Raw genomic sequence first — 27380 nt, forward strand, 5'->3', positions numbered from 1 at the left:
CACGCTTCCATGTAATCATTGGGACAAAGTTTATATATTATAAAGAATTATCTGAAGGAAGGTCCCATGGGAAAAAAATTCACTAGCACAAGCGGGGATTAGCAAATAAGAATAAATTATCAATAATTGTAAAAAAAAAAAGTCTTTATATTTTTTTCCCCTAGTCTTAATACTGGGTTGGCCAAAAAGTTCATATGGAAAAACTCAAACAAACTTTTTGACCAACCCAATATTTTCTCATGTATTTGAGGAACCTCGTATTTACAAGTTTTAAGACAGGATGAACTCAGGGCCTGTCAGGGGCTAGATTCCAGACTGCCAGTCAGAGCGAGAAGGCATCTGTGTGTTCTGGGAGGCGATACAGATGAAACTACTCAGTCCTCGAAAACAGAGATAGGAAACCCTTAACAAATAAGCATCATAGTCTAAGAAATGCCCTTGAAAAGCATAAACAGCACTAAATTCCCAACATGAACATGAAGTCACTCAGTTGTGTCTGACTCTTTGCAACCCCATGGACTGTAGCCCACTAGGCTCCTCCATCCATGGGATTTTCCAGGCAGAGTACTGGAGTGGGTTGCCATTTCCTTCTCCAAATCCCCAAAGTACAGTTTAAATGGAAATAGACTGAATTATAAATTTCATCCCTCTTACCCCTAGAGTCTAAATCCATTATGATATTAACTTGCTCAGATGGTAAAGCATCTGCCTACAAATACGGGAGACCTGGGTTCAATCCCTGGGTTGGGAAGATTCCCTAGAGAAGGAAATGGCAACCCACTCCAGTACTCTTGCCTGGAAAATCCCACTGACAGAGGAGCCTGGTAGGCTACAATCCATGGGGTCGGAAAGAGTCGGACACGAGAGCGACTTCACTTTAATATATAATTTTAAGATTCTATCAATGCAGTAAAGAGAAATGCTAAACTCCAAATAATCTACTGCAGACTTTTAGAACAAGATATCAGACTGACTACTCTTAATAAATTTCTGCCTAGTATAAAAATAGTAAATTTTTAAAAGTAACTATGATACCCTAAAGTAAATCATACACTCTACAGGATAATGGGGTGACTGGTTACTAAAGGATAATAAAACACTAAAGAAGCTGATTAAAGATTATTCATATTATAATAGGAAAAGAAGAAAAGGAAAAGAGAATGAATAATTTTTCTTATAAGAGTTGAGGGATGGGTTTGAGGAGAGAGAATCAGAGAGAAAAAAAATGAATTTCATGAGGTTCCTAAAATAATCTCAAAATGCAGGAATGGTAGTACTTCTTAAGGTGTATAGTTGTTACAGACTTAAAGTGTTTACCTCATTTTCCGTTCCCACATCCAGCATGACAGGCAAACATTGTTGAGGGTTCATCCCTCCACAAGCTGTATACAGAGCCAGTTTACCCACAGGGATGCCCATCCCATTACAGCCAAGGTCTCCCAAGCCAAGAATACGTTCTCCATCAGTCACCACAATAGCCTTGAATAAAAAGAAAAATATATTAATAGATGTTTGCAAATCCTGGGGCACAGTTCCTACTCTCTATTTATGAAGTTAAATATTTATGCAATGAAATACTAAGCTGTCAGAAAACATAAATGATGGACATGATTTTATATGATCATAAATGATGGAAATGATTCTGTATAATCATTAAGTGTAGAAGAGTGGGGAGAATAAATTGGAAACATGTATTTTAAATGTAGTTTTAAAATATATACATATGATTAATTTGATTGTTTAAAAATAAAAAGACAAGGTATACCCATAAAGATTCAAACAACTCAAAGAACTCAGTCTTCAATCAGGAGGAGTACACGGGCAGAGTACAGATAAATAAAAAGTGCAAACTGGGAAATAAAGTGAACTTACGACAGCTTGGAAACTAATCACATCCATATTGAGTACCACTAGAGGAGAGCCCATGATTACATAGCACATAATTGCTGAGGAGTCCCCAGTGCTCTGATCTTTAGTTTACGTATCCTAATTTCACAACAATGCTGATTCATCCTCTTCAACTCTTATTACACTGGATACTGTTCTACCAAGCATGGTCTACTGCTGCTCTTAACTGACAGTAGAGTATTACTAGGCAATTTTATTTTTTTTTACTTTATTTCTAATCTAAGTTTAATTTAGTTTATTTCTAATTTTAGTTTATTTTTATATCTAAAAAGCATGCATTTTAATCATGTGGAGATTTTAATTCTAAGTAATTTGTTGTCTTTATTGAAATTAATGGATCTATCATCTTTATTTGGTAATTCATGGCCATTATATGAATTTAAGCAAAACCAATTTTGTGAGACAAAATTTATTAGATTTTCTACAAACTACTACACCTGTCATATCCATTGAGCCTAGAATAAAATGTCAGTTATTTGACTTTAGATAAACTGATGAATTAGCTTCTCTTCCTTATATATAAAAATGGGAATTAAAAAAGGTGCTTTTCAGAGTAGATGCATGAAATTAGGAACCAACTGTGTTTTGCTCACCACCATACACCAACACCTAGCACAGCACTTGGCACACAGAAAACCATCCACAAGCATGAGTCAACTGAATAAATCTATGATTCAACAGTGGAGAAGGGAATGGCAAACCTCTTCAGTATTCTTACTTGAAAACCCCATGAACAGTATGAAAGGCAAAAACGTAGGACACTGAGAGATGAACTCTCCAGGTCGGTAGGTGCCCAATATGCTACTGGAGATGAGTGGAGAAATAACTCCAGAAAGAATGAAGAGACAGAGCCAAAGCAAAAACAACCCCCAGTTGTGGAAGGGACTGGTGACAGAAGGCCATAAAATTAAGATGCTTAGTCCTTGGAAGGAAAGTTATGACCAACCTAGACAGCATATTAAAAAGCAGAGATATTACTTTGACAACAAAGGTCCGTCTAGTCAAGGCTGTGGTTTTTCCAGGAGTCATGTATGGATGTGAGAGTTGGACTGTGAAGGAGACTGAGCGCCGAAGAATTGATGCTTTTGAACTGTGGTGTTGGAGAAGACTCTTGAGAGTCCCTTGGACTGCAAGGAGATCCAACCAGTCCATTCTAAAGGAGATCAGTCCTGGTGTTCACTGGAAGAACTGATGTTGAAGCTAAAACTCCAATACTTTGGCCACCTGATGTGAAGAACTCATTGGAAAAGACCCTGATGCTGGGAAAGATTGAAGGTGGGAGGAGACGGGGACAACAGAGGATGAGATGGTTGGGTGGCATCACCAACACAATGGACATGGGTTTGAGTGAACTCTGGGAGTTGGTGATGGACAGGGAGGCCTGGTGTGCTGCAGTCCATGGGGTTGCAAGGAGTCAGACACGACTGAGAGACTGAACTGAACTGATGATTCAATACGATGAAATCATGATATACAAGAACTTACCACAGTACCAGATACATTACAAATTCTCAAAAAAACTATAGGTATTAATACTATTATTATCATAAGGACTAATGTACAGAATCAGAGTATTTTAGAAGTAAGGGGGGATTTGGAGTATATTCAGCCTATCCCTCTTCTATCCCTCTGAAGATCAGAGAACTGAAATAATTTGCCTCAGGTGATTTATCTGGTTAATGTCAAAGAACCAAGACCTGAGTGTTTGCTTTTTCTACCACACAATAATGCAGAATATATACAAAAATTTTTGTGACCTTTTCTTTTAGTTTTCTATTCACCTATATTAAAGAACAGCTCTTAAAGAACTGCCTTAGAAGTAAATACATTGAAAAAGAGGGTGAAAATTATTTCTGCCTATTCCATAAAGCTGATCTCTGTCAAATCTTCCACGTCTCATTACAAAGGGTCAATATGTTAGGCTCTTTTGGAGGAGGCAACTTGAGACACCGGCATTCAGTTCCCACCACCACCACATACGACTGTGTAATCCACCTGGGCCTTCCTTTCCTCATGGAATTACCATGATACTAATTACGTGAGTTAATCTAGGTAAAGTGTCTCACTCAGAAAGCTACCAAATGTCAGATACAACGTTATTCTATTTTCATTAGCTTCCTCTCTCCCAGAGAAGTCCCATGAGATACCTGAGGTTACCATGATAAAGGAAATCAATTAACAGAAGTGTCTTTGCCCACACTGATTCTTCTAAGTAGATGATCAATTACAGAAGAAACAGGAGTTTGCTTAAAGAAATTCAGATACTACTTCAACATTTTTTCAACACTTCTCATCATTTACAATAAATAAAGAAATACTAAAAAACGTGACAGAAATAAAGGGGAAACTTAGAATCTAAAGGGTATCAGGATAAAATTAATCCACTATGCAAAAACCAATCAGATATAACTGAAAAGCTAGAGAATGCTACCACTACCTAGTATTGTGAAAAGGGTCAGTGTGTTATGGGACAGAAAAAGAACAAATGTGCCACAATGGAAAAAAAGTGGTAACTAACTTACCTTGATGACATCTTCTGGCCATGCATTAAGAACAGAAGAAATATGTCCTCGATCATGGATACTAATAAAGAGACCTCTGACAGGAAAGAAAAAAAGAGTAATTTTAATTTACTTCAGACTTGTCAAACTCTCAGGAACATTTAAAACAATTTTTTAATCCATTTACTATATCATCAATATATATATCAATATATATCATTTGATAATTTTTATCAAAGCCATTAAATATATTTCTATCTTTATCAATAATGTTTACCAAAATTATTTCCTTAAACAAATAAGGGACAGGAATCTTATAAGTAAGGTTATTATTTGCAATATTATTAGTTATCATATTAAATAATATATTGACATCTACAATAAAGGCAGGTTAATCCTTATAACACATATTCTTAAGTATTTTTAATTTAACATTCCCAATTTTTATACATAGTTTAAATAGCATTATCATTTCTCCCATAGATTAATTTACAGTCTTCATTAAATAAGATAATACATGTAAAAGCACTTTGAAAAACAGCATGAAGCATATGTACACAGGCATTTTCACTGTATATTCCATTATTACATATTCACAATGTGAAGACAGGACCACCTATAGGAGTGGGCTGAAGTGACAAACACATGCTGAGCAGTCCTTTAATGTGAAAATTACCTGTGAAATCGTGATACTGAGTCCCCCATAAACCGAGTTTATGATTAATCCCTCTATTCAAAACTTTATTCTTTCTTGTCCCCTCAATCCTCAATCAATTCAAGTCAGATGCTAAAATTACTGTTGTTAACATTGTTAAGGCACTAAAAATTGCTGATGTTGATATCATCGTTGATGTATTAAAGATAACATCATTGCTATTATAGATAAACATTATTAACACACAACCTTGGATTGTTTCTCTAAGGCAAGATGAGCTAACAGACCCCCAAGCCACGGACCACCTGGCCAGAGAATCCAAACCAGAAGCCTCCTGATACTCGAAACCGTGATTAAGGAATGTAGTTAAATGTAAGATGATGACTGACCCCAGCCTCTGTTCTTCCCCTTTAAAAACACCCAACTCAAAGACCAAGCCTATCCCCCACCCCTTTGTTTGGCTTCCTGCAATAAACCCTTTGCTGCAAACTCCTGCTACCAGAGCTCAGCTTCACTTGATTCTTTGCTTTGTGGTCTCAGTTGTTTGTAACTGTTCTTCACTCTCAGTTTTAACTCTCAGTCTTTAACAGTGCTCTCCTATGGCCTCCCAATTCCTATGAAAACTTAACAAGGAACTTTAAAAATTAAAGTAAAAAATGTGCAGATGTCTTAATATTCCCGCAAAAACATAAATGAGTGAACAGTCTTTGGCACATACCAGTCAAACAGGCCTGCAAGAGTTAAACAATCTTAGTTATTCTTTAGCTGTTACTACTAACAAACACTTGTAGCTAGACTTGTCCTTCACAAAGCTATTAATAATTACTCTGACTCCATATAGATTACACTCTGCACCTGGCATTCTTCTCCCCTTTCACTCTGTTGTACCATTCTGATAGCATTTCAGAAAGAAGGTCATGGGCTGATAACTTCAGGGACACCAGATAGAGTTGCTGAGCTGCATGATCTCAGCTGTGGCCATTTTAAAACTTCGCAAAAGGAAAAACAAAATACAAGATCTTCATTGCTTTGAGCCTTATCACCCACCCACAGACTACAAGCCCCGGGATACAACCTCTCCCTATTCCCAGTACTTGAGGAGCTAGCCTGCTGTGCATCCCACTTTGCCAAGAAAAGATAAAGCCATTTTTCTATTTCCTCCAAACTCTGTTTCGGCATTTTCATTCGGCACCGGTGGATGGGGGTGGTCAAGATTTTGGCAACATTAACTTCATTTATAAGTTTTGCTGTAGTATCGTTAAATACAACTTAAATGCAGAGAAGCACACACAACAAATGCACAGTCTTAACAACTGTGTAAGGCCACCATCCTGCCACTCTGTCTCCTTCAGAGCAGAACCCTACAAAGACGCGTATATTCTTAATGCCTCCATATCCTTACCTCCCAGTCTCTCTCCACTGTTCATCAGGCTTTTCCTCCTCACTTCTCCACAAAACCAGCTCTTCCCAAAGTCACTGCTGACAGACGTGTGCTCTCAACTCTCACCCTCTTCAATATCCCAACTGTGACTGACCGGGCTTTCAGTGTCGCATCCACAGTGAAGATGTTCAGATGTCTTCCACCGAGACCACTCCCTGGGCCTTCACACTGTAAATCTAACTAGGAGCCGAAGCCCTCTCATCACTCAGGCCTCCACTCAAACCTGAGTTCCTCAGACAGGACTGCTCCGACGACAGCAGTCCAAGCACCCCCACTCGGATATTTTTACCACTGTCATAGTACTTCTCTGTTTCTGAAGTTCCCTTACCTGTTTTCTTATATGTTGGCCATCTGTCTCCTCCCCGCCACTGCCCATGGCCCCCTACCCTCCAGGACACACAGACACACAAAGCAGCAAGTTCCTTAAGTACAGAGACTCTGTTTTGCTCATATTTATAAGCCCGATGTCTGTAAGTGTGTTGGCACATAGTACGTGTCCAACAATATGTGCTAACTTCAAAGTGCTGAAAAAAATAAACCTTCCAAAAAAAAAAAGTTTTTAAGTTCAGAAATCATGAAGCAAACTCAGACTTATACTGACTTAAGTAATCCAAAATTATATTATGATAGTAAGTACCACAGGCAGATGACTGATGACTGTCTGATTCAACAAAAATATTAATTTACTAAGTTGGCACTAAATTACATCCTTTCCTGTTTATTTTTTGCTGTTTCATATGAAGTTATTTTCCTTCTCCAGAATGATTATATGCTCATTACAAATTATATATTTCTTTTGGAACCCTGTCATATCCAAATATGCAATCAACAAAGTCTCAATAAATAACTGTCACATTTATAGGAAATATATTTGGACTTTTTAAAGAAGGCAATGCTGTTGAATTATCTAAAATGTTCTTGGCAATGTACATTAAATAATGTTTCTTGGGAACTTGTTAGATAGCCAAGGTTTTCCAAGTAACACTGGTCTCAGGAAACAGCATCTTTGTTTTAAATGAGAAGGACAACGAATATATTAAAATTTGCATCAGTTAAATGTCCAAGTTTATTGTACAAACATATGAGCGCAACTTCAGTGAAAGAGCCATCTGGACACTTGTAATCTCTTGCACTTAGCAGATTCATTTACGCAAAAGTGCTTACTTTTGGAGAAAGCTCAAAAAATGAAGAATCTGTAACATTCCACCAAAGTCTAGCATTTTGATAGAATAATTTGTAAAACTTCCTGGAATGTCTCCTTGATGAGAAATTTAACAAGATATCCAAAAGTGTGTCAGCAAAGACTCATGCTTCCTGGTATAAAAACTGGACATGAAACATTAATCTCAACATACATAAATATATGCATTCATAAAATGAAAAGTTCAGACAAGAAAATTATCTATCAATGATATTTTTAAATGAATGGGATTACAATAAACATATTTTCTTGGTCCAAGTTCTTAGGTTCTTAATTCATTAATTTGTTTAAAATACTTAATCTTGATTCAAAGCATATTAACCATGCCAATTAAAATATTCATACTATTGTGTCTATTTCATGTTAGAACTGAGACAATTTTAAAATGTGGATAATTTTCTCAGATATGCAACTCAAGCTTTTCTTATAACCTCTGATATTATATATATTCCATTCTAAAACAGATCTGTTAGATAAGATTCTTACTTCATGTTGTCTCACATAACATCTCTAATGAAATTAATTTCATATCAAAATAGAGTTCATTTTCTAACATGCAACTTTCTGTGGTAACCAGACTTAAACATTTTCTTATGGAAATGAATTCGTGACTGCTCCTTACCCAGAGGAGAAAGCAATCATTCTACAGTTTTCAATAATAAGGCTCTCCTATAGAAACTGAAGAAATTTATCTGGAATTGAGCTGCAGGAGTTGCTTGTATATTTTTGAGATTAGTTGTTTGTCAGTTGCTTCATTTGCTATTATTTTCTCCCATTCAGAAGGCTGTCTTTTCACCTTGCTTATATTTTCCTTTGTTGTGCAGAAGCTTTTAATTTTAATTAGATCCCATTTGCTTATTTTTGCTTTTATTTCCAGAATTCTGGGAGGTGGATCATAGAGGATCCTGCTGTGATTTATGTCTGAGAGTGTTTTGCCTATGTTCTCCTCTAGGAGTTTTATAGTTTCTGGTCTTACATTTAGATCTTTAATCCATTTTGAGTTTATTTTTGTGTGCGGTGTTAGAAAGTGATCTAGTTTCATTCTTTTACAAGTGGTTGACCAGTTTTCCCAGCATCACTTGTTAAAGAGATTGTCTTTACTCCATTGTATATTCTTGCCTCCTTTGTCAAAGATAAGGTGTCCATATGTGTGTGGATTTATCTCTGGGCTTTCTATTTTGTAAATGAATTTGCATTAGTGAGCCCCAGTAGCAAACTGAAAGTTGAGTTACTCCAGCAGGTCTGGACTAATGAGAAAAAAAATGTACCCACAAAAGCTGTGCTGTGCTGTGCTGTGCTTAGTCATGCCTGACTTTTCGCAACCGTATGAACTGAAGCCAGTCAGGCTCCTCTGTCCATGGGGATTCTCCAGGCAAGAATACTGGAGGGGGTTGCCATGCCCTTCTCCAGGGGATCTTCCCAACCCAGGGATTGAACCCAGGTCTCCCACACTACAGGCAGATTCTTTATCATCTGAGTCACCAGGGAAGCCCCATTATACTGGAGTGGGTAGCCTATCCCTTCTCCAGGGGATCTTCCTGACCCAGGAATTGAACCAGGGTCTCCTGCATTGCAAGCAGATTCTTCACCAGCTAATTCAGGTAAAATGAAGTCTCCTATCCGGAGAGACCTAGGATAAAGATGCAGAGTTAAGAATCATATGTCTGGAGTTGAAAGGAATAAAAGAGAAAAAAGAGAAGGTCAAGGAGGAAATATTACAAATTATATTTCTCCTAGAAGATTAGGATGACTAAGAAGAGTCCTTGAGAAAAAAATCAGAGACAACCAGTGTTTCTGAAGCCATAGGAAGTCAAGGGAGGACAATGTTAAGAAAGCTTGGAACAAGAAAATATAGGCACCTGAAAAGATGCTCATCATCATTAATTATTAGAGAAATGCAAATTAAAACTACAATGAGGTACCAACTCACACAGGTCAGAATGGCCATCATTATAAAGTCTACAAATAACAAATGTGGGAGAGGGCGTGGAGAAAAGGGAACCCTCCTATACTCTTGATGGGAATATAAATTGGTGCAGTTACTATGGAAAACAGTATAGAGGTTCCTCAGAAAGCTAAATATAAAAATATCACAAGGTCCAGCAATTCAACTCCTAGGCGTATATCAAAACAAAACTATAATTTGAAAAGATACAGCAGCAACAGCAAAAGTCACAATAGCCAAGATATGGAAACAACCTAAATGTACACACGTACACACACACACACACGTACACACACACACGTACACACACATGTACACACACACACACACACACACACACACACACACACACACACACACACACTCTGACTTCCGAGGTAGTGCAGTGGTAAAAATCCATCTGCCTATGCAGGAAACACGAAAGACAGAGGTTCAGTCCCTGGATTGGGAAGATCCCCTGGAGGAGGAAATGGCAATCCACTCCCATATTCTTGCTGGAAAATCCCATCGTCAGAGGAGCCTGGTGGGCTGTAGTCCAAGGGGTTGCAAAAAGTCACACAACTGAGCACACACACACAATGCACACACACACAATGAAATAGTACCATTGTAAAGTAAAATAGAGTAAAAATAAAAATTAAAAAAAAAAGAATGAAATAATGCCATTTGCACCATCCAATGGATAGACCTAGAGATTATCATACTAAACAAAAGTAAGTCGGAGAGAGAAAGACAAGTACTATATGATATCACTTACGTGTGGAACCTAAAATATGACACAAATGAACACATCTACAAAACAGAAACAGAGTCACAGACATAGAGAACAGACTTGCGGCTGTCAGGAGGGACGGGTTGGGGGAGGGAAAGATTGGGAGTCTGGGACTAGCGGATGCCAACTATTATATATAGAATGGATAAACAAGAAGGTCCTATACAGCACAGGAACCTATAGTCAGTATTCTGTTGATAAATCATAATGGAAAAGAATATGAAAAAGAATGTGTACATAACTGAATCACTTTGTTGTAAAGCAGAAATTAACACAATACTATAAACCAAATATACTTCAATTAAAAAGTTTTTTAAAAGGTATGGATTAATATTATTCTCTCCTTCAGAAAATGCTTAAAAGAAGTCTTCTAAATATATGACAAAATAGTTTTTTCCTGAAGTATCTGCAAACTAAGTAGCCAACACTCATCATTACCAAATAATTGAGTGCATTACAAACAAAAATATTCTGCTGCTGCTGCTGCTAAGTCACTTCAGTCGTGTCCAGCTCTGCGCGACCCCATAGACGGCAGCCCACCAAGCTCCTCCTTCCCTGGGATTCTCCAGGCAAGAACACTGGAGTAGGTTGCCAGTTCCTTCTCCAATGCATGCATGCATGCATGCTAAGTCGCTTCAGTCACGTCTTACTCTGTGCGACCCCATGGATAGCAGCCCACCAGGCTCCTCTGTCCACAGGATTCTCTAGGCAAGAATACTGGAGTGGGTTGCCATTTCCTTCTCCAAAATATTCTACTATATAATTATAATTACAATCAGAAAATTAATATTGACACATTGCTATCATGAAATTTTCAGACATCATTCACATTTCACTATACCTCCTTCATAACAAAAGAGTCCATTGTATTTTAGTTGTCCTTGGTCCTCTTCAGTCTGAAACATTTCCTCAGTCTTTCCTTGACTTCCCATAACCTTAATGCTTTTGAATGTAAACTGTTCTACGATGTAGGTTTGACTGGTGTTTCCTCATGATCCCATTTAGACTATTCATCTTGTTCAAGAATATTCCAGAAGTGATTCTAGCTGCTTCTCCTTGCATCCTTTCAGGTGGCGCCATTCCTGCTTTGTCCCATTATTGACAATGTTCCCTTTGATCATTTGATTAATGTGATCTTTTTTGTCTTTGTAATGAACAATTATTTTATGGGAAGATTCTTCAAAACTGAAAAAACCCTGTTCCTCCATTCAACTGTAAATTTACTCATATCACTGTGGACTTGTGTTTATCATTTCATTAAATAGGTTCTAATCTGTTGCAAACATTATTTATTTAATGCTTAAAATGTCCCAGAATAAGCCAGTGGGAGCCTCTTCAAGCTGGTTTCTATGTCCTTTCGACACATCCCCATCATCCTTTGAGCACTTCCTTATTTTGTGGGACAGGATGTTCCAAGCTCGTTGTTTGCTTATCCTGGCCCAGCCCTGGAATCAGCAATTTTTCTAAGGAGTTCTGATTCCTTTTCTGGCAGAGAACAGCATTTAGATCTGAGTGCTGAGTGTACTCCTTGTTACTGGGGTGTCGCTGCTGTCAAGCCAACTCAACAGACAGAATTAGAGAATATATGTGTGTACATACATTACTTCTTACATCCTTCCCAGGTGACACTAATGGTAAAGAACCTGCCTGCCAATGCAGGAGATGTAAGAGACACAGGTTCGATTCCTGCTTGGGGAAGATCTCCTGGAAGAGGGCAGGACAACCCACTCCAGTGTTCTTGCCTGGAGAATCCCATGGACAAGAATGGCAGGCTACAGTCCACAGGGTCACAAAGAGTCGGCCATGACTAAAGCAGCCTAGCACGCAAGCATGCACACATACAGATACACACACACACACACACACATTTCTATAACTATACACTCATCTATCTATACATTGCAAACCACAAATTCACACTAATACCTCCAATTCCAACACCAGCACAGGATTCATCCTCGTGTTCTCCCCCTTGGTTTTCCCATTTGTGACAACCTTCTCCTAGAGTAAGAAACCGCACTCCCATAATGCTTCATACATTTCATTACTTGATCAGCCTTCTTGTATGAAATCAACCCTGTCCCCTCCCTGAGTACATGGCCCATTTCCTTCACCAAGGCGCCAGTCTCTGAAGTGGGCAGCCCTCCCCCACAGATGGCCCCCCTGGGGCTCTGACACCCGCTGCTGGACCATTCTCTTACCAGATCCTCCCTTCCACCTGCGTGGCTCACACCTGAGCCAGGCTGCCCTCCACCCCGCCCAGGCTCCAAAACCCTTTGCTGGGCCCCCCAGGCCTTTTAATTAGAGACAGGAGGAGCATGAAGCAGAGAGAGGATACAGCCTGACTGCTGCTCTAATTGTTGAGGAGCAGAAAAAACTGGTGATGGATGTGCAAAAAGAAGCTACAATTATCCACAGCTGCTGGGGAAATACCAACCTAGATCCCATCTTTACAGATGAAGGATTTCGCTTCAGTCATGTCCGGCTCTTTGTGACTCCATGGACTGTAGCCCACCAGGCTCCCCTGTCCATGGGATTCTCCAGGCAAGAATCCTGGAGTGAGCTGCCATGCCTTCCTCAAGGGGATCTTCCCAACCCAGGGATTGAAACCAGGTCTCCCAAGTTGCAGGCAGATTCTTTACCATGTGAGCCACCAGGGAAGCTCTTTTATCCCTTTGCTTATCATAATTGCAGAAATTAGTTTCTTAATTTCTTATCTTTCACTTTTGTCATTGTTTTTCATGTATTTATAGTAAAACAAGTTGATTTTTCTATCAGATTTCATACATTTAAGTATACAGAGTCTTCTCTCATTGATCATGTTCCTGTATTTTAACTTTTTTCTTTTTGGTTTGGTCCAGTTCTTTTCTTTTCAGTTGATTAGTTTTTTACATTTTACTATTTGTTTGTTTATTTTTGGCTGTACTGGGTCTTTGTTGCTGTGTGGGCATTTCGCCAGCTGCGGCAAACGGAGGCTAATCTCTACTTGCAGTGTGCGGGCTTTTCACTATGACAGCTTCTCTCGTTGCAGAATCTGGGCTCTCGGGCACACGGGCTTCAGTCGTCGCAGCACATGAGTTCGCGGTTGTGGTTCTTGGGCTCTAGAGCACAGGTTCAGTATTTGTGACGCTGGACAAGCTGCTCCACAGCATGTGGAATCCTCCCGGACCAGGGATCGAGCCTGGGTCTCCTGAACTGGCAGGCAGACTCTTTACTACTGAGCCACCAGGGAAGCCTGGTCTGGTTCTTTGAATCTATCTGAAATGTCAGTAGAGCCTGTGATATGAGGATCTAATAATCCATGTCGTACTTTTCCAAATATCGCCTCTTCTGGTATAACTACCCTTTGACTTCATTAATATCTTTTGTCTTTTGGTCCCTACTTTTATTTTTTTCCTCTAAATTAGCAGTCTACGCTGATTGAAAGTCCTTCTTTACTCAGCTAGATTTTATCTGTTCTGCCAACCATTCTTAACTCCCTAGCCTTTTTGCTCTGTCTGTCACACCCTTGCAGAAAACCACCGAATCTAAATCAACCCGTCTGCCTCCTCTTTCCCGCAAGCCCTGCCGCAGAGTGCTGTTTGAGACAGGAGCTCAACCAAGTGTGTTAGATCCACTAAAACCTCACAGCCTCCCCATCATCGGCCAGGTCCTCACAATTCAGCATGACACCCACGAGGACCTCCTACTGATTTCTCTGAGACTGACCACAAGAGCTACTTCATTTTCCCCCATCCCCTAACCCCACCATTCTACACTCTCATCAGACTCAGACATCATTTTTCACTCAGAAGACAAAATAGACACTTTGAGCTGTAAGCTCTCCACCTAGAAACCTCCTCCCCATTATTCACTATTCATCAGTGAATAAGGCCCCGGTATCTCTGTCTTCAAGCCCAGTTTGCTCTCACGCTGTCACTCTCAGACCACTTCCTGGTCTCCTTCACCATCTCCTATTTCTGCTTATTTAGCCCTTAAATGCTGGCACTCTTCAGGCTAGAAACAGTTTTCTTTCTCACTCTCATGCCCGGTGAAGGTCGTGGTACCCTGCTTTGTTCCCATCCTTGGACTCATTTTCAAGGTTCAATTTGCTTCAGCTTCTGCAAAATATCTGATCTGTTAGCTTTATCTCCCATTTTTGGTCCCATCCTTTCCTCTTGGCATTTGCTCAACTACTTCAGCTTGAGGACGATCTCATTTCCAACTCTGGATCATCTTTAAAGGATTCATTTAGGCCTCCCTCCAATGCCCCCAGCTCCTCTTCCCCACTAGGCCAGCTCCTAATTGCTTATCACAGACCATGCAAGTGTTACCTCCTCTTGGAAATATTTCCTGACCAACATTCAGGCTGAGCTGGAATGTCTCTAATCCCACAGGCCCTTGCTGCTTTTCTGTAACATAATACTTACATATTGTCATATAATTTTTCACTTTCCTATATGTTTGTCCTATTAGATTATAAACTCTTAAAGTCAGGAATTCTGCATTGCTCATAAAAAAAAAAAAAGAAGAAGAAGAAAACAAGGAGCTATAGCATGTAAGTAAGGAGAAAAGGGCAAGTTAGTTTAGACATGATTTGACACTAGCCAACCCAATGTTGGGGAAAACATCACAGCAAAATATCTGGCCCAGAGAACACACAGGTGCTATGTGGTCGACGTATATAATTTTGAGGGTCTTCTGAAAATGACAAGGCCAAGGAACAGACAAAAGGAACCACAGATTATGGGGAAAGTCCCTGGAAAAGTACAGTGCCAGAGCCAATGCCCAGTTCTAGGACTTGGAGTACTTGCTCCTAACAGATCTGCCGTTTGAATTCTTAGCGTTAACCTGGGGGCAAAAGGTTTTAATGATGGCAGAAGACTTAAGAAATAATGAGAGAACCAACTGACAGCTACAGAGCTACTACGTCCGAGGAAGAGTCACAGATTATTGTAAGATCACATCAGGCAAATAAGGTGGTTTAATTACCTTGGGCTTCATTCTGGTTTAACTTAGAAATAAAATTAGGATGAGACGGAGTCTATAGGTTAGGAAGGACCCAGTGGAAAGTCAGGGGCCTTCTGACTGAACACCAATTTATGATTAAAGTAAAAAAGTTTTTAACTGAGGTTAGAAGATAAAGGTAGATTTCCAACTTCCTCTGGTCATCCACCTCCAAAACTAAGAATTTTGAGGTGTTTGTTTTATATATAATATCCTATCACAGCTAACGTGCACGACATTTCTCATCGTGTAACTATTTGATTTTGCTCTGCAATGGTAATCTTGTGAATTCATTTTGCTTACTGCAGACAATATTTAAAGCTCTATTTTTAGTCTCAGTCCTCCTGAGAAGTGAAAATTAGTGTGGTAGACAGATTTCTAAGGCGGTCCCAGGATTTCCCACCTCCCTGATGTTCACATCCTGAATCAGCCTTAGGACTGTGCATGGACTGTACTCTAGGTAAATGACACTGGAAAGTTCGACTGGCCTGCAGATAGGAGGGTTATCTGGGTGGGTCCATACTCTTAAGATTTATTTAGAGAATTTCTCCAGCTGCTCAATGCTCAAAGAAGGGGAAGTCAGAGGCTCAAGGAGTGAGAAGGACTCCAAGCACTACCGTGAATTTAGAGGACACCAAGTGGCAAGGAATAACACTTATGTCCAGCAGCTGAGAGCAGTCTCCATCTGACAGCCAGCACAGAAACGGGGACCACAGTTTTACAATCGCAAGGAACTGAATTCTGCCAACAAGTCACCTTGGGAGCAGATTTTTCTGTAGGTCCCTGGAGGAGTATTCAGTCTGGCCAATCCCACGATTTAGGTTTTCTGATACCCTAAACATAGACCCAACCACACCATGCCAGAAATCTGACCTTCAGGACTGTGAGCTAATAAATGGATGTTGTCTTAATCAGCTAAGTTTGTAGTAATTTGTGACACAGCAGTACAACCCTGAAACAAACAATATGTATACTAAAAAGTAAAATTCAGATGCTCACTCCGTATTTATCATTGATTCATATTTATTTTATAAAAGACATGACACAGTGCTTGGTGCCAGGGAAAATACAAGAGGACTATCCACGTACAGCTGAACAGCTCTCTTGTCACTCTGTGAGCCAATCATCAATGCACAGCATTATTTAGCAGAGGTGGCTATAGTTTCCAGAAAGCAAAAGTGCCTACTAAGATAGGTAATATTCTTCCAAAAGGCAGCCCTTGATAGGTATTATAACTCAATTTTTAGAATTCCAAAACGAAGCACTGGCAGTATTCTCTGAAAAAACGCAGATACACTGTACTAATACTCTAAGATACTGTTAGAAAACAGGAATATTTGGGCAGAAAAATGGACCATATATTTGAGGAATAAAGAATTCCTCTCTCTGCAGCTTAGTTTAGAAATAATAACAACTACCTCATTCTATCTGGAGAAGAAAATGGCAACCCACTCCAGTACTCTTGCCTGGAAAATTCCATGGACGTAAGAGCCTGGTTACAGTACATGGGGTCATAAAGAGTTGGACACGACTGAATGACTTCACTTCACCTCATTATAGCTTACTTTTCATCTCATCTAATGCTGTATGATGGATATTTTAAGAAATTTTATTTCAGGTCAATAACTGCCTTAAGGAAGGGGTGAGGGTAATGGGAGTAGGTTGGAGGCCAAAGGGGACTTCAATATTATCCTTAATTTCTTAAAAAAATCAAACGATGGGTACAGGTAATTAGTCTTTGCAATTTTCCAACATTTTGACTTTTTTTCAAGAAATAATTTTATTTCACATCTTTAAGAGAAAAGGGAAGGAAAAAAATAAATACATGTCTCTTTGAGCAGAAGAATGATTTTTTTCAAGCTTGGACAGCTACTTAGTAGTAGAAGCAGGACAAAGACCCTGATTTTGTGACACTTAGAGCAGTCCCCTTCCACTTTACTGTGAGATGTAAACTCCTTCTAAACACTAATATAAAGGGCTAACCTATATTATACACTATTTGCATCTACAGCCAGCTGACCAGCAAGAGAGGGGACGAGGTAGAGCCCAGGTGACAGGTCAGGTGCAATCAGGGTTTCTTATTCACAGGAAAGAGGTCTGGGGCCAATCTAAACAAAAATAGCTCAACATATGTCACGATGAAAGAGAAAAGCCATGGGCTAATGATGAAGGCAGGGAAGTTGAGGACTGAGGAAGTAAATCAACTGCCTAAGAAGAAGGTCTGAGACTTTATGAGAGGGAGAAGTAGAATGGAAAGGACAGTACAAAGAAAAGAATTCTCAGTCCTGAATATTCACTGGAAGGACTGATGCTGAAGCTGAAGCTCCAACACTTTGGCCACCTGATGCGAAGAACTGACTCATTGGAAAAGACCCTGATGCTGGGAAAGATTGAAGGCAGGAGGAGAAGGGGATGGCAGAGGATGAGATGGTTGGATGGCATCACTGAGTCAATGGACATGGGTTTGAGTAAGCTCTGGGAGTTGCTGATGGACAGGAAAGCCTGGCGTGCTGCAGTCCATGGGGTCACAAAGAGTCAGACACAACTGAGCAACTGGACTGAACTGAACTGGGAACTAATGTTCCTTTTCGTGACATTCCTCTTGGCTTGACTCTCTCTTTGCCAAGAAACAAATCTTTAAAGTAGTAGAACTATAGCATAAAAACCATGTTTTAATAATTTGTTCAAGCATATTAATAAGTTTGGTTCTTTCTTTCCATGTCCTTGGCATTAATAATATTTAATTATTAGCTGTATTACTTTTCTAGCCTCTATACATTTTCCAGTTTTCTTGTAGTCAGTCTTCTGATTTCAAAGGAGTTACTTAAATATTATACTGTAATGAATGAAAATACAATAAAGTTACATATGTTGATCTCACAGTTTAGGACACCAGTTTATGTAAGTGAAGTACATAATCATTTAATGAGTAAACCATATCATACCTTTTTTGTCTCCATATTCCAGAATGGTATTGGACAGGAAGAGAAGTTTTAGTCAGAGCTACAAAACTCTAGGTCAGGCAATTAACTTTTCTAGTTTCAGTAACTCACAAAGAAGAAAGAAGATTTGATCTAGAATGACAGTAAGCTGTGTCTCATTATTCTCTGTGTCTAGGATATTGTTTTTCCAATCCTGAGATTTCAACAGAATTTTCCAACTACAGGAAGTGTGAATGAAGAAACTCTCCTTTCAGAGAGAATAGACCTTAAATATATAAATATATATATACACACACACACACACATATACACACACACACACACACATATACTTTATAGGGCTTTCCCTGGTGGTTCAGTGGTTAAGACTTCACCTTCCAAAGCAGAGAGTGTGGGTTTGATACCTGGTAAGGGAGCTAAATTCCTACATGCCTTGTGGCCAAAATAACAAAACAGAAGCATAAAACAGAAACAATACTGTAACAAATTCAATAAAGACTTTTAAAATGGTCCCAATAAAAAAAAATAAGATATGCTTCATAGAATTTTCTCCTGTCAATTTTGTCCCGTTTTCCTGGAACTTTTAGGCACATAGTTAAGAATCAGCTCATGTGGGTCATCACAAAGAAAAATGAGGGATGACAAGTGGGCAGTCACAGAGCTATCAGAGTGTTGGGAGACCATAGAGAATGTGTCACTGGAACTTTTACTTCTATGCCTGACACCAAATCATGTCAAACACAGGCAAATTCGTAGTCTCTCTGAGTATCTACTGAAATCAACTGAGATATGTTTGCGTCGTGCTTTAAAAAATATCCTTTATTTAGAGAATTTTGGCTGGTGAGATTTTTTTTTTAAAGCAAGTCCTTAGTTTTTCCAACAAGTCAATGACCTCATTTTCCCCTTTTATAAATGCAAAGTCTGCCATCATATAAACATGGTATTTTTGTCCCTAAGCTGGAAATAACATCTTCCATTTTGAATGACTGATAGAAAAAAAATGACCCTTCTATTTCCTAAGGTGAAAAATGTTATTATTAATGTTACGAGGATGTATTTTTACCACAGTTGATCATTTTTAAGAATGTTTCATCAAGTATAACAATGGACTACTTTTCCTTTTGTTCAATGCATCAGTACAGACCGATAATATCGTGATCATTACAAATTCATCGTAAATAAAAATATTTTTAAAAACATGACAGGTTCTTCTACACTGGCCACGCCAACTAATCTGAACCAGCAGCTCTCTTCATATGACTGGTGCCATTCCCATAAAGGATGCTGATTTAGTCATTTCATAAAATGTAAGTTATCTATTCTCTATTATTATGGAAATACACAAACTTTGTTTGGCCTTATATATAACTATCTATCACTTATAGGAACTACAAAAACATATCCTATGCTGAATGCTCAGTCAATGAAAAAGAAAGTTCAATTCTTAACTCCCTGGGAAAGGACATTTTCATTTATTGCAAAATGTCAAATAAGGAAACAGCAAGAATATCTACTATCTCTAGAAGTGAAAGCCATAGAAAATAATTTTTTTACAATAATTTGACAGGAAGGAGTGTGCTCTTTCTCAGATCAAAACCTGGCAGTCATTATATCAAAATTCCTACATATTTTCAGTCAATTAATAAGATTTAAAGTGATCATAGATTTTTAAAGAATCTTAAAAGGACAGCAAAGATGACTCAATGTTTTAAAAGGAAACCTCTAAAGGAAAAGTTCTGAAAGGATGTAGTGGAGAAGACATAAAGAGAAAAAGATAACAGTTTTTAAATATCTTTAAAAATATTTAAGTTTTTAAATAGGATACTTACAAAGATTATAAGAGTATTTATTTTTAAAATTTCAATCAAGAATAAAAACTTAGATAAAAGACAAGTGATTAAGGTTTGCATCTGTAAAAGCTATTAAATATTACTGAGTCAGCCAAAAAGTTTGTTCAAGTTGGCTGACCCAACAAAATGGTTAGGTTTAAGAAAATCATAGGATATGTGTTTAAGGTTTTCTGTGATATTAAAAATCAAGGAAACAAAGCTGCTGACAAATCCAGGTCTTTCTCCATCATACTATCATTACTCCAAGACACTAGATGGTGAAAAGAAAAGGTACAAGAAAGTCGACAATTTCACTTTGCACAGAAAAACGCAATCTTACCCACCTTGTGTTAATTTCCTTACATGATATTTGCTTCTTCTAAACTCCCCTTTACTAAGAAAGCAGGAGCAAAGACATCAAACATTATCTCACAGGATAATCTAAAATTATTTAAATATGATATAAAATGAGGAAATTTTAAAAATACCCTGATTTAAGAAGCAGAAGGCTAAAATGAGAATAGATAAACTTGGAGAAACAGTTATAGAATGGTAGATTCCTATACACAAAAAACAATTGCATTAGTACCAATTGCTTGCCAAGTATCCATCTGATTTATCTGTTTGAATTAGCAAATTCTTTAAATAGAATAATTGCTTAGTCTCACATCTAAGCTGATATCTCAGGTTTCCTTCCAAAATTACAAATAACAGCAATGAAGGGAAGTAGGGGGAAGCACTTTTGTTCTCACTGTTATGGGAAAATGCATATATCCTATCAAACATTTTATTGGCAATGGAAGGACAAAAATCCCTCGGTTACTTAATGTCTATGGAATGAGAGTTACATCGAAGGCCAATATAAACTGACTATGCAATGGCATTCAAGAGCGGAAATAATAGAGACACTTAATGATGGAAGTGCCCTAGAGACAATGATGGAAGTGCCCAAGAATAACGCCACTCCTTTCCCTGTAAGAAGTCAAAGGCACTAAGGACAAGAAACAGTGATGAAAACAAGGATACAGAAGAATTCAATTACTTTCCCACATATAACACTTTCCTCAGACCATTAAGATTTGTCCTAATATTTACATGAAATTTACCTACTCAGGCTCATGATTCCATGTCCAAAATCTTAAAGGAATCTCGACATGAATGTAGCAACTTTCATTAATCATGCTGTTGTTGCTATAAACCAACTAAAGTTTATCCTAATTCCTTCATTCTCATTTCTCTGATAAACAGCATTTTGGATAGCAAGAGCTTCTTAGATGAAGCTCTGCTTTCAGGTTCCTTTCAAATGGCTAATAAAGTAAATTCCGCAGCCTACACTCTGGCCCTTTATCCAGAAGTCTTTCCTTTGGAAGTCTGTATTCTTGCAGAGGAGTTTACATAAACCTGAAACTAGTGATCAAACTATTCACCCAGTTAGTCCCACTTCCTTTTCTCATACTGAAGAAAACAGATTCATATGCATGTGAGCAAATCATAAGAACAGAACTTTATTAAGCTGAAAGAAATTGCCATGTACAGGTACTGTCCCTAGGTAGTCTTCCCTCCTCCCTTTTCAGAGAAAGGAAACTCATCAATAGAAAAATATAAGCCACATAGGCAGACCTGGTGTACTGCCAAATAAAGTTCAAGCAAATGTCTTTGATGTGAGGTCACTTTGATACCACACAAGACCCTGTGGGGCTCCTGGGTATAAAGCCTTTCTGTGTCCCCTCACTTCTTTTATTACAGGAAATATGCTTCATTCAGCCTCTGACCTTCCCTGAGTTCCAACAGGCAGATGCAAGCAATTGCTAATCAGGGAAGGGAGTAGATGTGAGACAAGGGAGGAACAGTCAAGAAACGACAGCGCAGCCTCAGGGCAGGGTCCTGGTTCCTCATCAAGGGATACACACAACATCTTTGAGCTGATGTGCACATACTGAAACCCCCACTAGATGGGAGAAGTTAACAGTTAACAACAGTGTTCTGCCCATAAGCACAAAGACCCCAGACTGGCTGGAACCAGAAGACTGATGATGCTTACTCCCACTTATCTCACCAACAACTAATCAGAAGATTGTCCATGAGCTGGTCACACCCTCTCTAAACTATCACCATAAAACTCCTCACTAACCCCTCCAGTTTGGGAAACACAGTTTTGAGGGCTTTAGACCACTGTGGCCCCCCACAAAGTAATAGAGCAGTTCTTTCCTACTTCACTCAAAAACTCCTGTCTCTGAGATTTAACCTGGTGTCAGGGTACAGAGGCCAGATTTGGCTTCAACTTTTCCAAAGAATTTTCCAGGGGGGGTTGCCACTGTTGGAGGCAAGAAACTGATCCTCCAATCCTACTTTATAAACCAAATAATGGCTATCTGCCCTCACATTTAGACCATCCCCCTCTAAAAATTCAAATTCATTCTATTACTGGAAATGTCACATCACCTTTAAGTCAAGTATAAGTGAGAAATGAACTGGAATGGGCGAATTTAACTCAGATGACCATTATATCTACTACTGTGGGCAAGAACGTCTTAGGAGAAATGAAGTAGCCCTCATAGTCAACAAAAGAGTCCAAAACGCAGTTCTTGGGTGCAATCTCAAAAACGACAGAAAGATCTCTGTTCAACACCAAGAAAAGCCATTCAGTGTCACAGCAATCCAATCTATGCCCCAACCAATAATGCTGAAAAGCTGAAGTTCAACAGTTCTATGAAGAACTACAAGGCTTTCTAGAACACACACCCAAAAAAGATGTCTTTTTCATTATAGCGGACTGGAATGCAAAAGTACGAAGTCAAGAGATACGTAGAGTAACAGGCAAATTTGGCCTTGGAGTACAAAATGAAGCAGGGCAAAGGCTAACAGAGTTTTGAAAGAAAACACACTGGTCGTAGTAAACACCTTCTTTCAACAACATAAGAGAAGACTCTACACATGGACATCACCAGATGGTCAACTCAGAAATCAGACTGATTACATTCTTTGCAGCCAAAGGTGAAGTAGCTCTATACCGTCAGAAAAACAAGACCAGGAGCTCACTATGGCTCAGATCATGAACTCCTTATTGCAAAATTCAGACTTAAACTGAAGAAAGCAGGGAAAACCACTAGGTCATTCAGGTATGACCTAAATCAAATCCCTTACAATTATACAGTTGAAGTGAGAAATAGATTCAAGGGATTAGATCTGATAGACAGAGTGCCTGAAGAACTATGGATGGAATTCGTGACATCGTACAGGAGGCAGTGATCAAGACCATCCCCAAGAAAAAAGAAATGCAAAAAGGCAAAATGGTTGTCTGAGGAGGCCTTACAAATAGCTACGAAAAGAAGAGAAGCAAAGGAGAAAAGCAAAGATATATCCATATGAATGCAAAGTTCCAAAGAATAGCACGAAGAGATAAGAAAGCCTTCCTCAGTGATCAGTGCAAAGAAATAGAGGAAAACAACAGAATGGGAAAGACTAGAGATCTCTTCAAGGAAATCAGAAACACCAAGGGAACATTTCATGCAAAGATGGGCACAATAAAGGAGAGAAATGATATGGACTTAACAGAAGCAGAAAATTTCAAGAAGATGTGGCAAGTATACACAGAAGAACTGTATAAAAAACATCTTCATGACCCAGATAACCACGATGGTGTGATCACTCACCCAGAGTCAGACATCCTGGAATGCAAAGTCAAGTGGGCCTTAGGAAGCATCACTGAGAATAAAGCTAGCAGAAGTGATGGAATTCCAGTTCAGCTGTTTCAAATTCCAAAAGATGATGTTGTGAAAGTGCTGCACTCAATATGCCAGCAAATTTGAAAAACTCAGCAGTGGCCACAGGACTAGAAAAGCTCAGTTTTCATTCCAATCACAAAAAAAGGCAATGCCAAAGAATGCTTAAACTACCGCACAATTGCACTCATCTCACATGCTAGCAAAATAATACTCAAAATTCTCCAAGCCAGGCTTCAAAAGTACGTGACCGTGAACTTCTAGATAATCAAGATGGATTTAGAAAAGGGAGAGGAACCAGAGATCAAATTACCAACATCTGTTGGATCATCAATAAAGCAAGAGAGTTCCAGAAAAACCTCTAGTTCTGCTTTACTGACTACACCAAAGCCGCTGACTGTGTGAATCACAAGAAACTGTGGAAAATTCTTCAAGAGATTGGAATACCAGACCACCTGACCTGCCTCCTGAGAAATCTGTATGCAGATCAAGAAACAACAGTTAGAACTGGACATGAAACAACAGACTGGTTCCAAGTTGGGGAAGGAGTACGTCAACGCTGTGTATTGTCACCCTGGTTATTTAACTTATATGCAGAGTACATCATGCAAAATGCCAGGCTGGATGAAGCACAAGCTGGAATCAAGACTGCTGGGAGAAATATCAATAACCTCAGATACGCAGATGATACCACCCTTATGGCAGAAAGTGAAGAGGAACTAAAAAGCCTCTTAATGAAAGTGAAAGAGGAGTGTGAAAAAGTTGACTTAAAACTCCACATTCAGAATCAAAGATCATGGCAACCAGTCCCATCACTTCATGGCAAATAGATGGGGAATCAATGGAAAAAGTGACAGACTTTATTTTGGGGGAGCTCCAAAATCACTGCAGATGGTGACTGCAGCCATGAAATTAAAAGACGCTTATTCCTTGGAAGAAAAGCTATGACCAACCTAGACAGCATATTAAAAAGCAGAGACATTACTTTGCCAACAAAGGCCTGTCTAGTCAAAGCTATGGTTTTTCCAATAGTCATGTAGGGATGTGAGAGCTGGAGTATAAAGAAAGCTGAGCACCAAAGAATTGATGCTTTTGAACTGTGGTGTTGAAAAAGACTCTTGAGAGTCCCTTGGACGGCAAGGAGATCCAACCAGTCAATCCTAAAGGAAATCAAGTCCTGAATATTCATTGGAAGGACTGATGTTGAAGCTGAAACTCCAATACTTTGGCCACCTGGTGCGAAGAACTGACTCACTGGAAAAGACCCTGATGCTGGGAAAGACTGAAGGCAGGAGGAGAAGGGGATGACAGAGGATGAGATGGTTGGATGGCATCACTAACTTGATGCACATGAGTTTGAGTAAGCTCCGGGAGCTGGTGATGGACAGGGAAGCCAGGCATACTGCAGTCCATGGGTTGCGAAGAGTTGGATACAACTGAGCGACTGAACTGAACTGAACTGAAAGTGAGAAATATGCTTTCAAACAGCATAAACATTATCATATTGAGAGAGTCAATTCCTAGCCAGGTTGGTAAGAAGTCCGGGGGTCCCCAAGGAGAGAGAGAGGTCTCGAATTCTCAAGGAGGAGGAAAGGACAAACGTTTTTTTCCTCTACGTTCCTTAGGATTATATAACAATGATGTATCCTGCTTGAGGACAGTTTCTAGAAAAAACCTTCTGGCTAATCCTGTGATCTTAAAATGTAAATGATGGGAGTGAGTCTAGTAAGGTCTTTACAACCTTCAGACATTCTTTTGATTCATTGTAATAACTAATTAAAAGGTATATAAGTCCATTGCTAACACTAGTGAGGGTGTATTCTTTCTGCCCCCTTCTGATGTCTATGTCAGAAGCTTTCTCTATCCCTTTTGTAGTTTAATAAAACTTTATTACATAAAAGCTCTGAGCGAGCAAGCCTCGTCTCTGGCCCCAGACTAAATTCTCCTCTGGAGGCTAAGAATCCTGGCATCTTTCGTGGTTCAGCAACAACCCTTCAATATCAATAAGACTTTGGGGAAATTAAGGGGTAAAATTAAATGTAGGGTTCTCAAGCTACTTCTTTTGAGGAGTTGTGCCCAACTCCAGTTCTGTCTAGTGAGGCGCCCCACCTATGATTTTTCCCAAACTATTAAGTACTTACTGATATAATGTATAAAACCTACAGATTAAAATTTTAAATATGATTCTGTTCAAAATAAAGGTCTAACATTTAATTAGACATTATAATTTTATTAAGTTTATAAAATATTATTCCTATAACAGTTAACCACATTATTTCATTTTATATAACATTTCATATTTTTCTGCAGCTTTGTCTATAAGGTAAAACTATTACTCACAACCAACTTGTTTTTAGCAATATGTATTTTTATCTATCATTAAATATGCAGAAAGTTTGAACATTATGTCTAGCAAAATTAATGACTTTTATTATTTATCTATATTATCGAGTTGTTTCTAAAAGTCCAATACCAGAATTTAATATAGGCACTACATTTCTTGCAACTATTCAAACTTATGATGAAAGTTCTTATATATCAAGTTAAGAAGAGCAAGAGGTGCACAGTTTTTCAAAATTCTCTTAAAGAGGTAACAAGCAAAATGGCATGGTGATCACAGATCTACAGTAATAAACATAATCTTGAGCTTTCACTGATGGTGACAGATGTGCTATCTTAGTTTTCCCACAGGTGCTGAAGTTCAGTGGTATATTTAACATTTATTCCTGATTGTGACTGGCCACAGAATTGAGCAAAATTCTCAAATCAGTTGAATGACATACAAAGATACATGTACTTCAATAAGGGATTAGCAATGATTGTAGAATCCAAGGAATACACTTTTCACTATATTTCAGATGAAACATGAATTTTGAAAATTATTTTTTACTATTTCTAGGCTGTTCTTACTAAATTAAGGATTTATGCTTCCCATACACTGTGAATAGCCACAGAATTCTCTCAGTGGTGGAGTTATATATTGGCATATTTGTAATATGACATGAAGTAATAGAAAAAAAAATTCTATCAAGAATGTCACTTCAGAAAAGAGAAAAAAACATCATCAGTAACTGATGAAATTATCACAGTTACTCTCAATCTTTCATTGTAGACTTGAGAATATGGTTATTGGAAATATTTAAACTTCTCCTAAAGTCTGGGCTTCTGAGGTGGTGCAGTGGTAAAGAATCCACCTGTCAATGCAAGAGACTTAGGAGATTCAGGTTCGATCTCTGGGTTGGGAAGATCCCCTGGAGGAGGGCATGGCAACCCACTCCAGTATTCTTGCCTGGAGAATCCCATGGATAGAAGAGCCTGGTGGGTTACAGTCCACAGAGTCGCAAAGAGTCAAGCACAACTGAGGTGATGGAGTACACACATATCCTAATGCTTGGCAGTATACTGGCAATCAAAAGAATATAATCTTTTAAGCTCCCAAATATTTAATTAACAAATTAATTGAAAAGGAAAAAGCAAC

At 38.7% G+C, this 27380-nt stretch overlaps 1 protein-coding gene across 2 annotated transcripts in view; it reads right to left on the reverse strand.

Moving 5' to 3' along the window:
• The window catches only part of ME1 (malic enzyme 1), a 207518-nt gene that overhangs the window by 112090 nt on the left and 68048 nt on the right, over positions 1-27380 (reverse strand). For both annotated transcript variants that reach the window (XM_068985213.1, XM_068985214.1), the window contains exons 4-5: positions 4431-4506; positions 1318-1479 (exon numbers count right to left, since the gene is read on the reverse strand). In XM_068985213.1, the coding sequence (XP_068841314.1) occupies positions 1318-1479; positions 4431-4506 (238 nt within the window). The remainder of the gene's footprint in view (positions 1-1317; positions 1480-4430; positions 4507-27380) is intronic.

The sequence above is a fragment of the Capricornis sumatraensis genome, chromosome 13, assembly GCF_032405125.1.
Source record: "Capricornis sumatraensis isolate serow.1 chromosome 13, serow.2, whole genome shotgun sequence".
Lineage (NCBI taxonomy): Eukaryota > Metazoa > Chordata > Mammalia > Artiodactyla > Bovidae > Capricornis > Capricornis sumatraensis.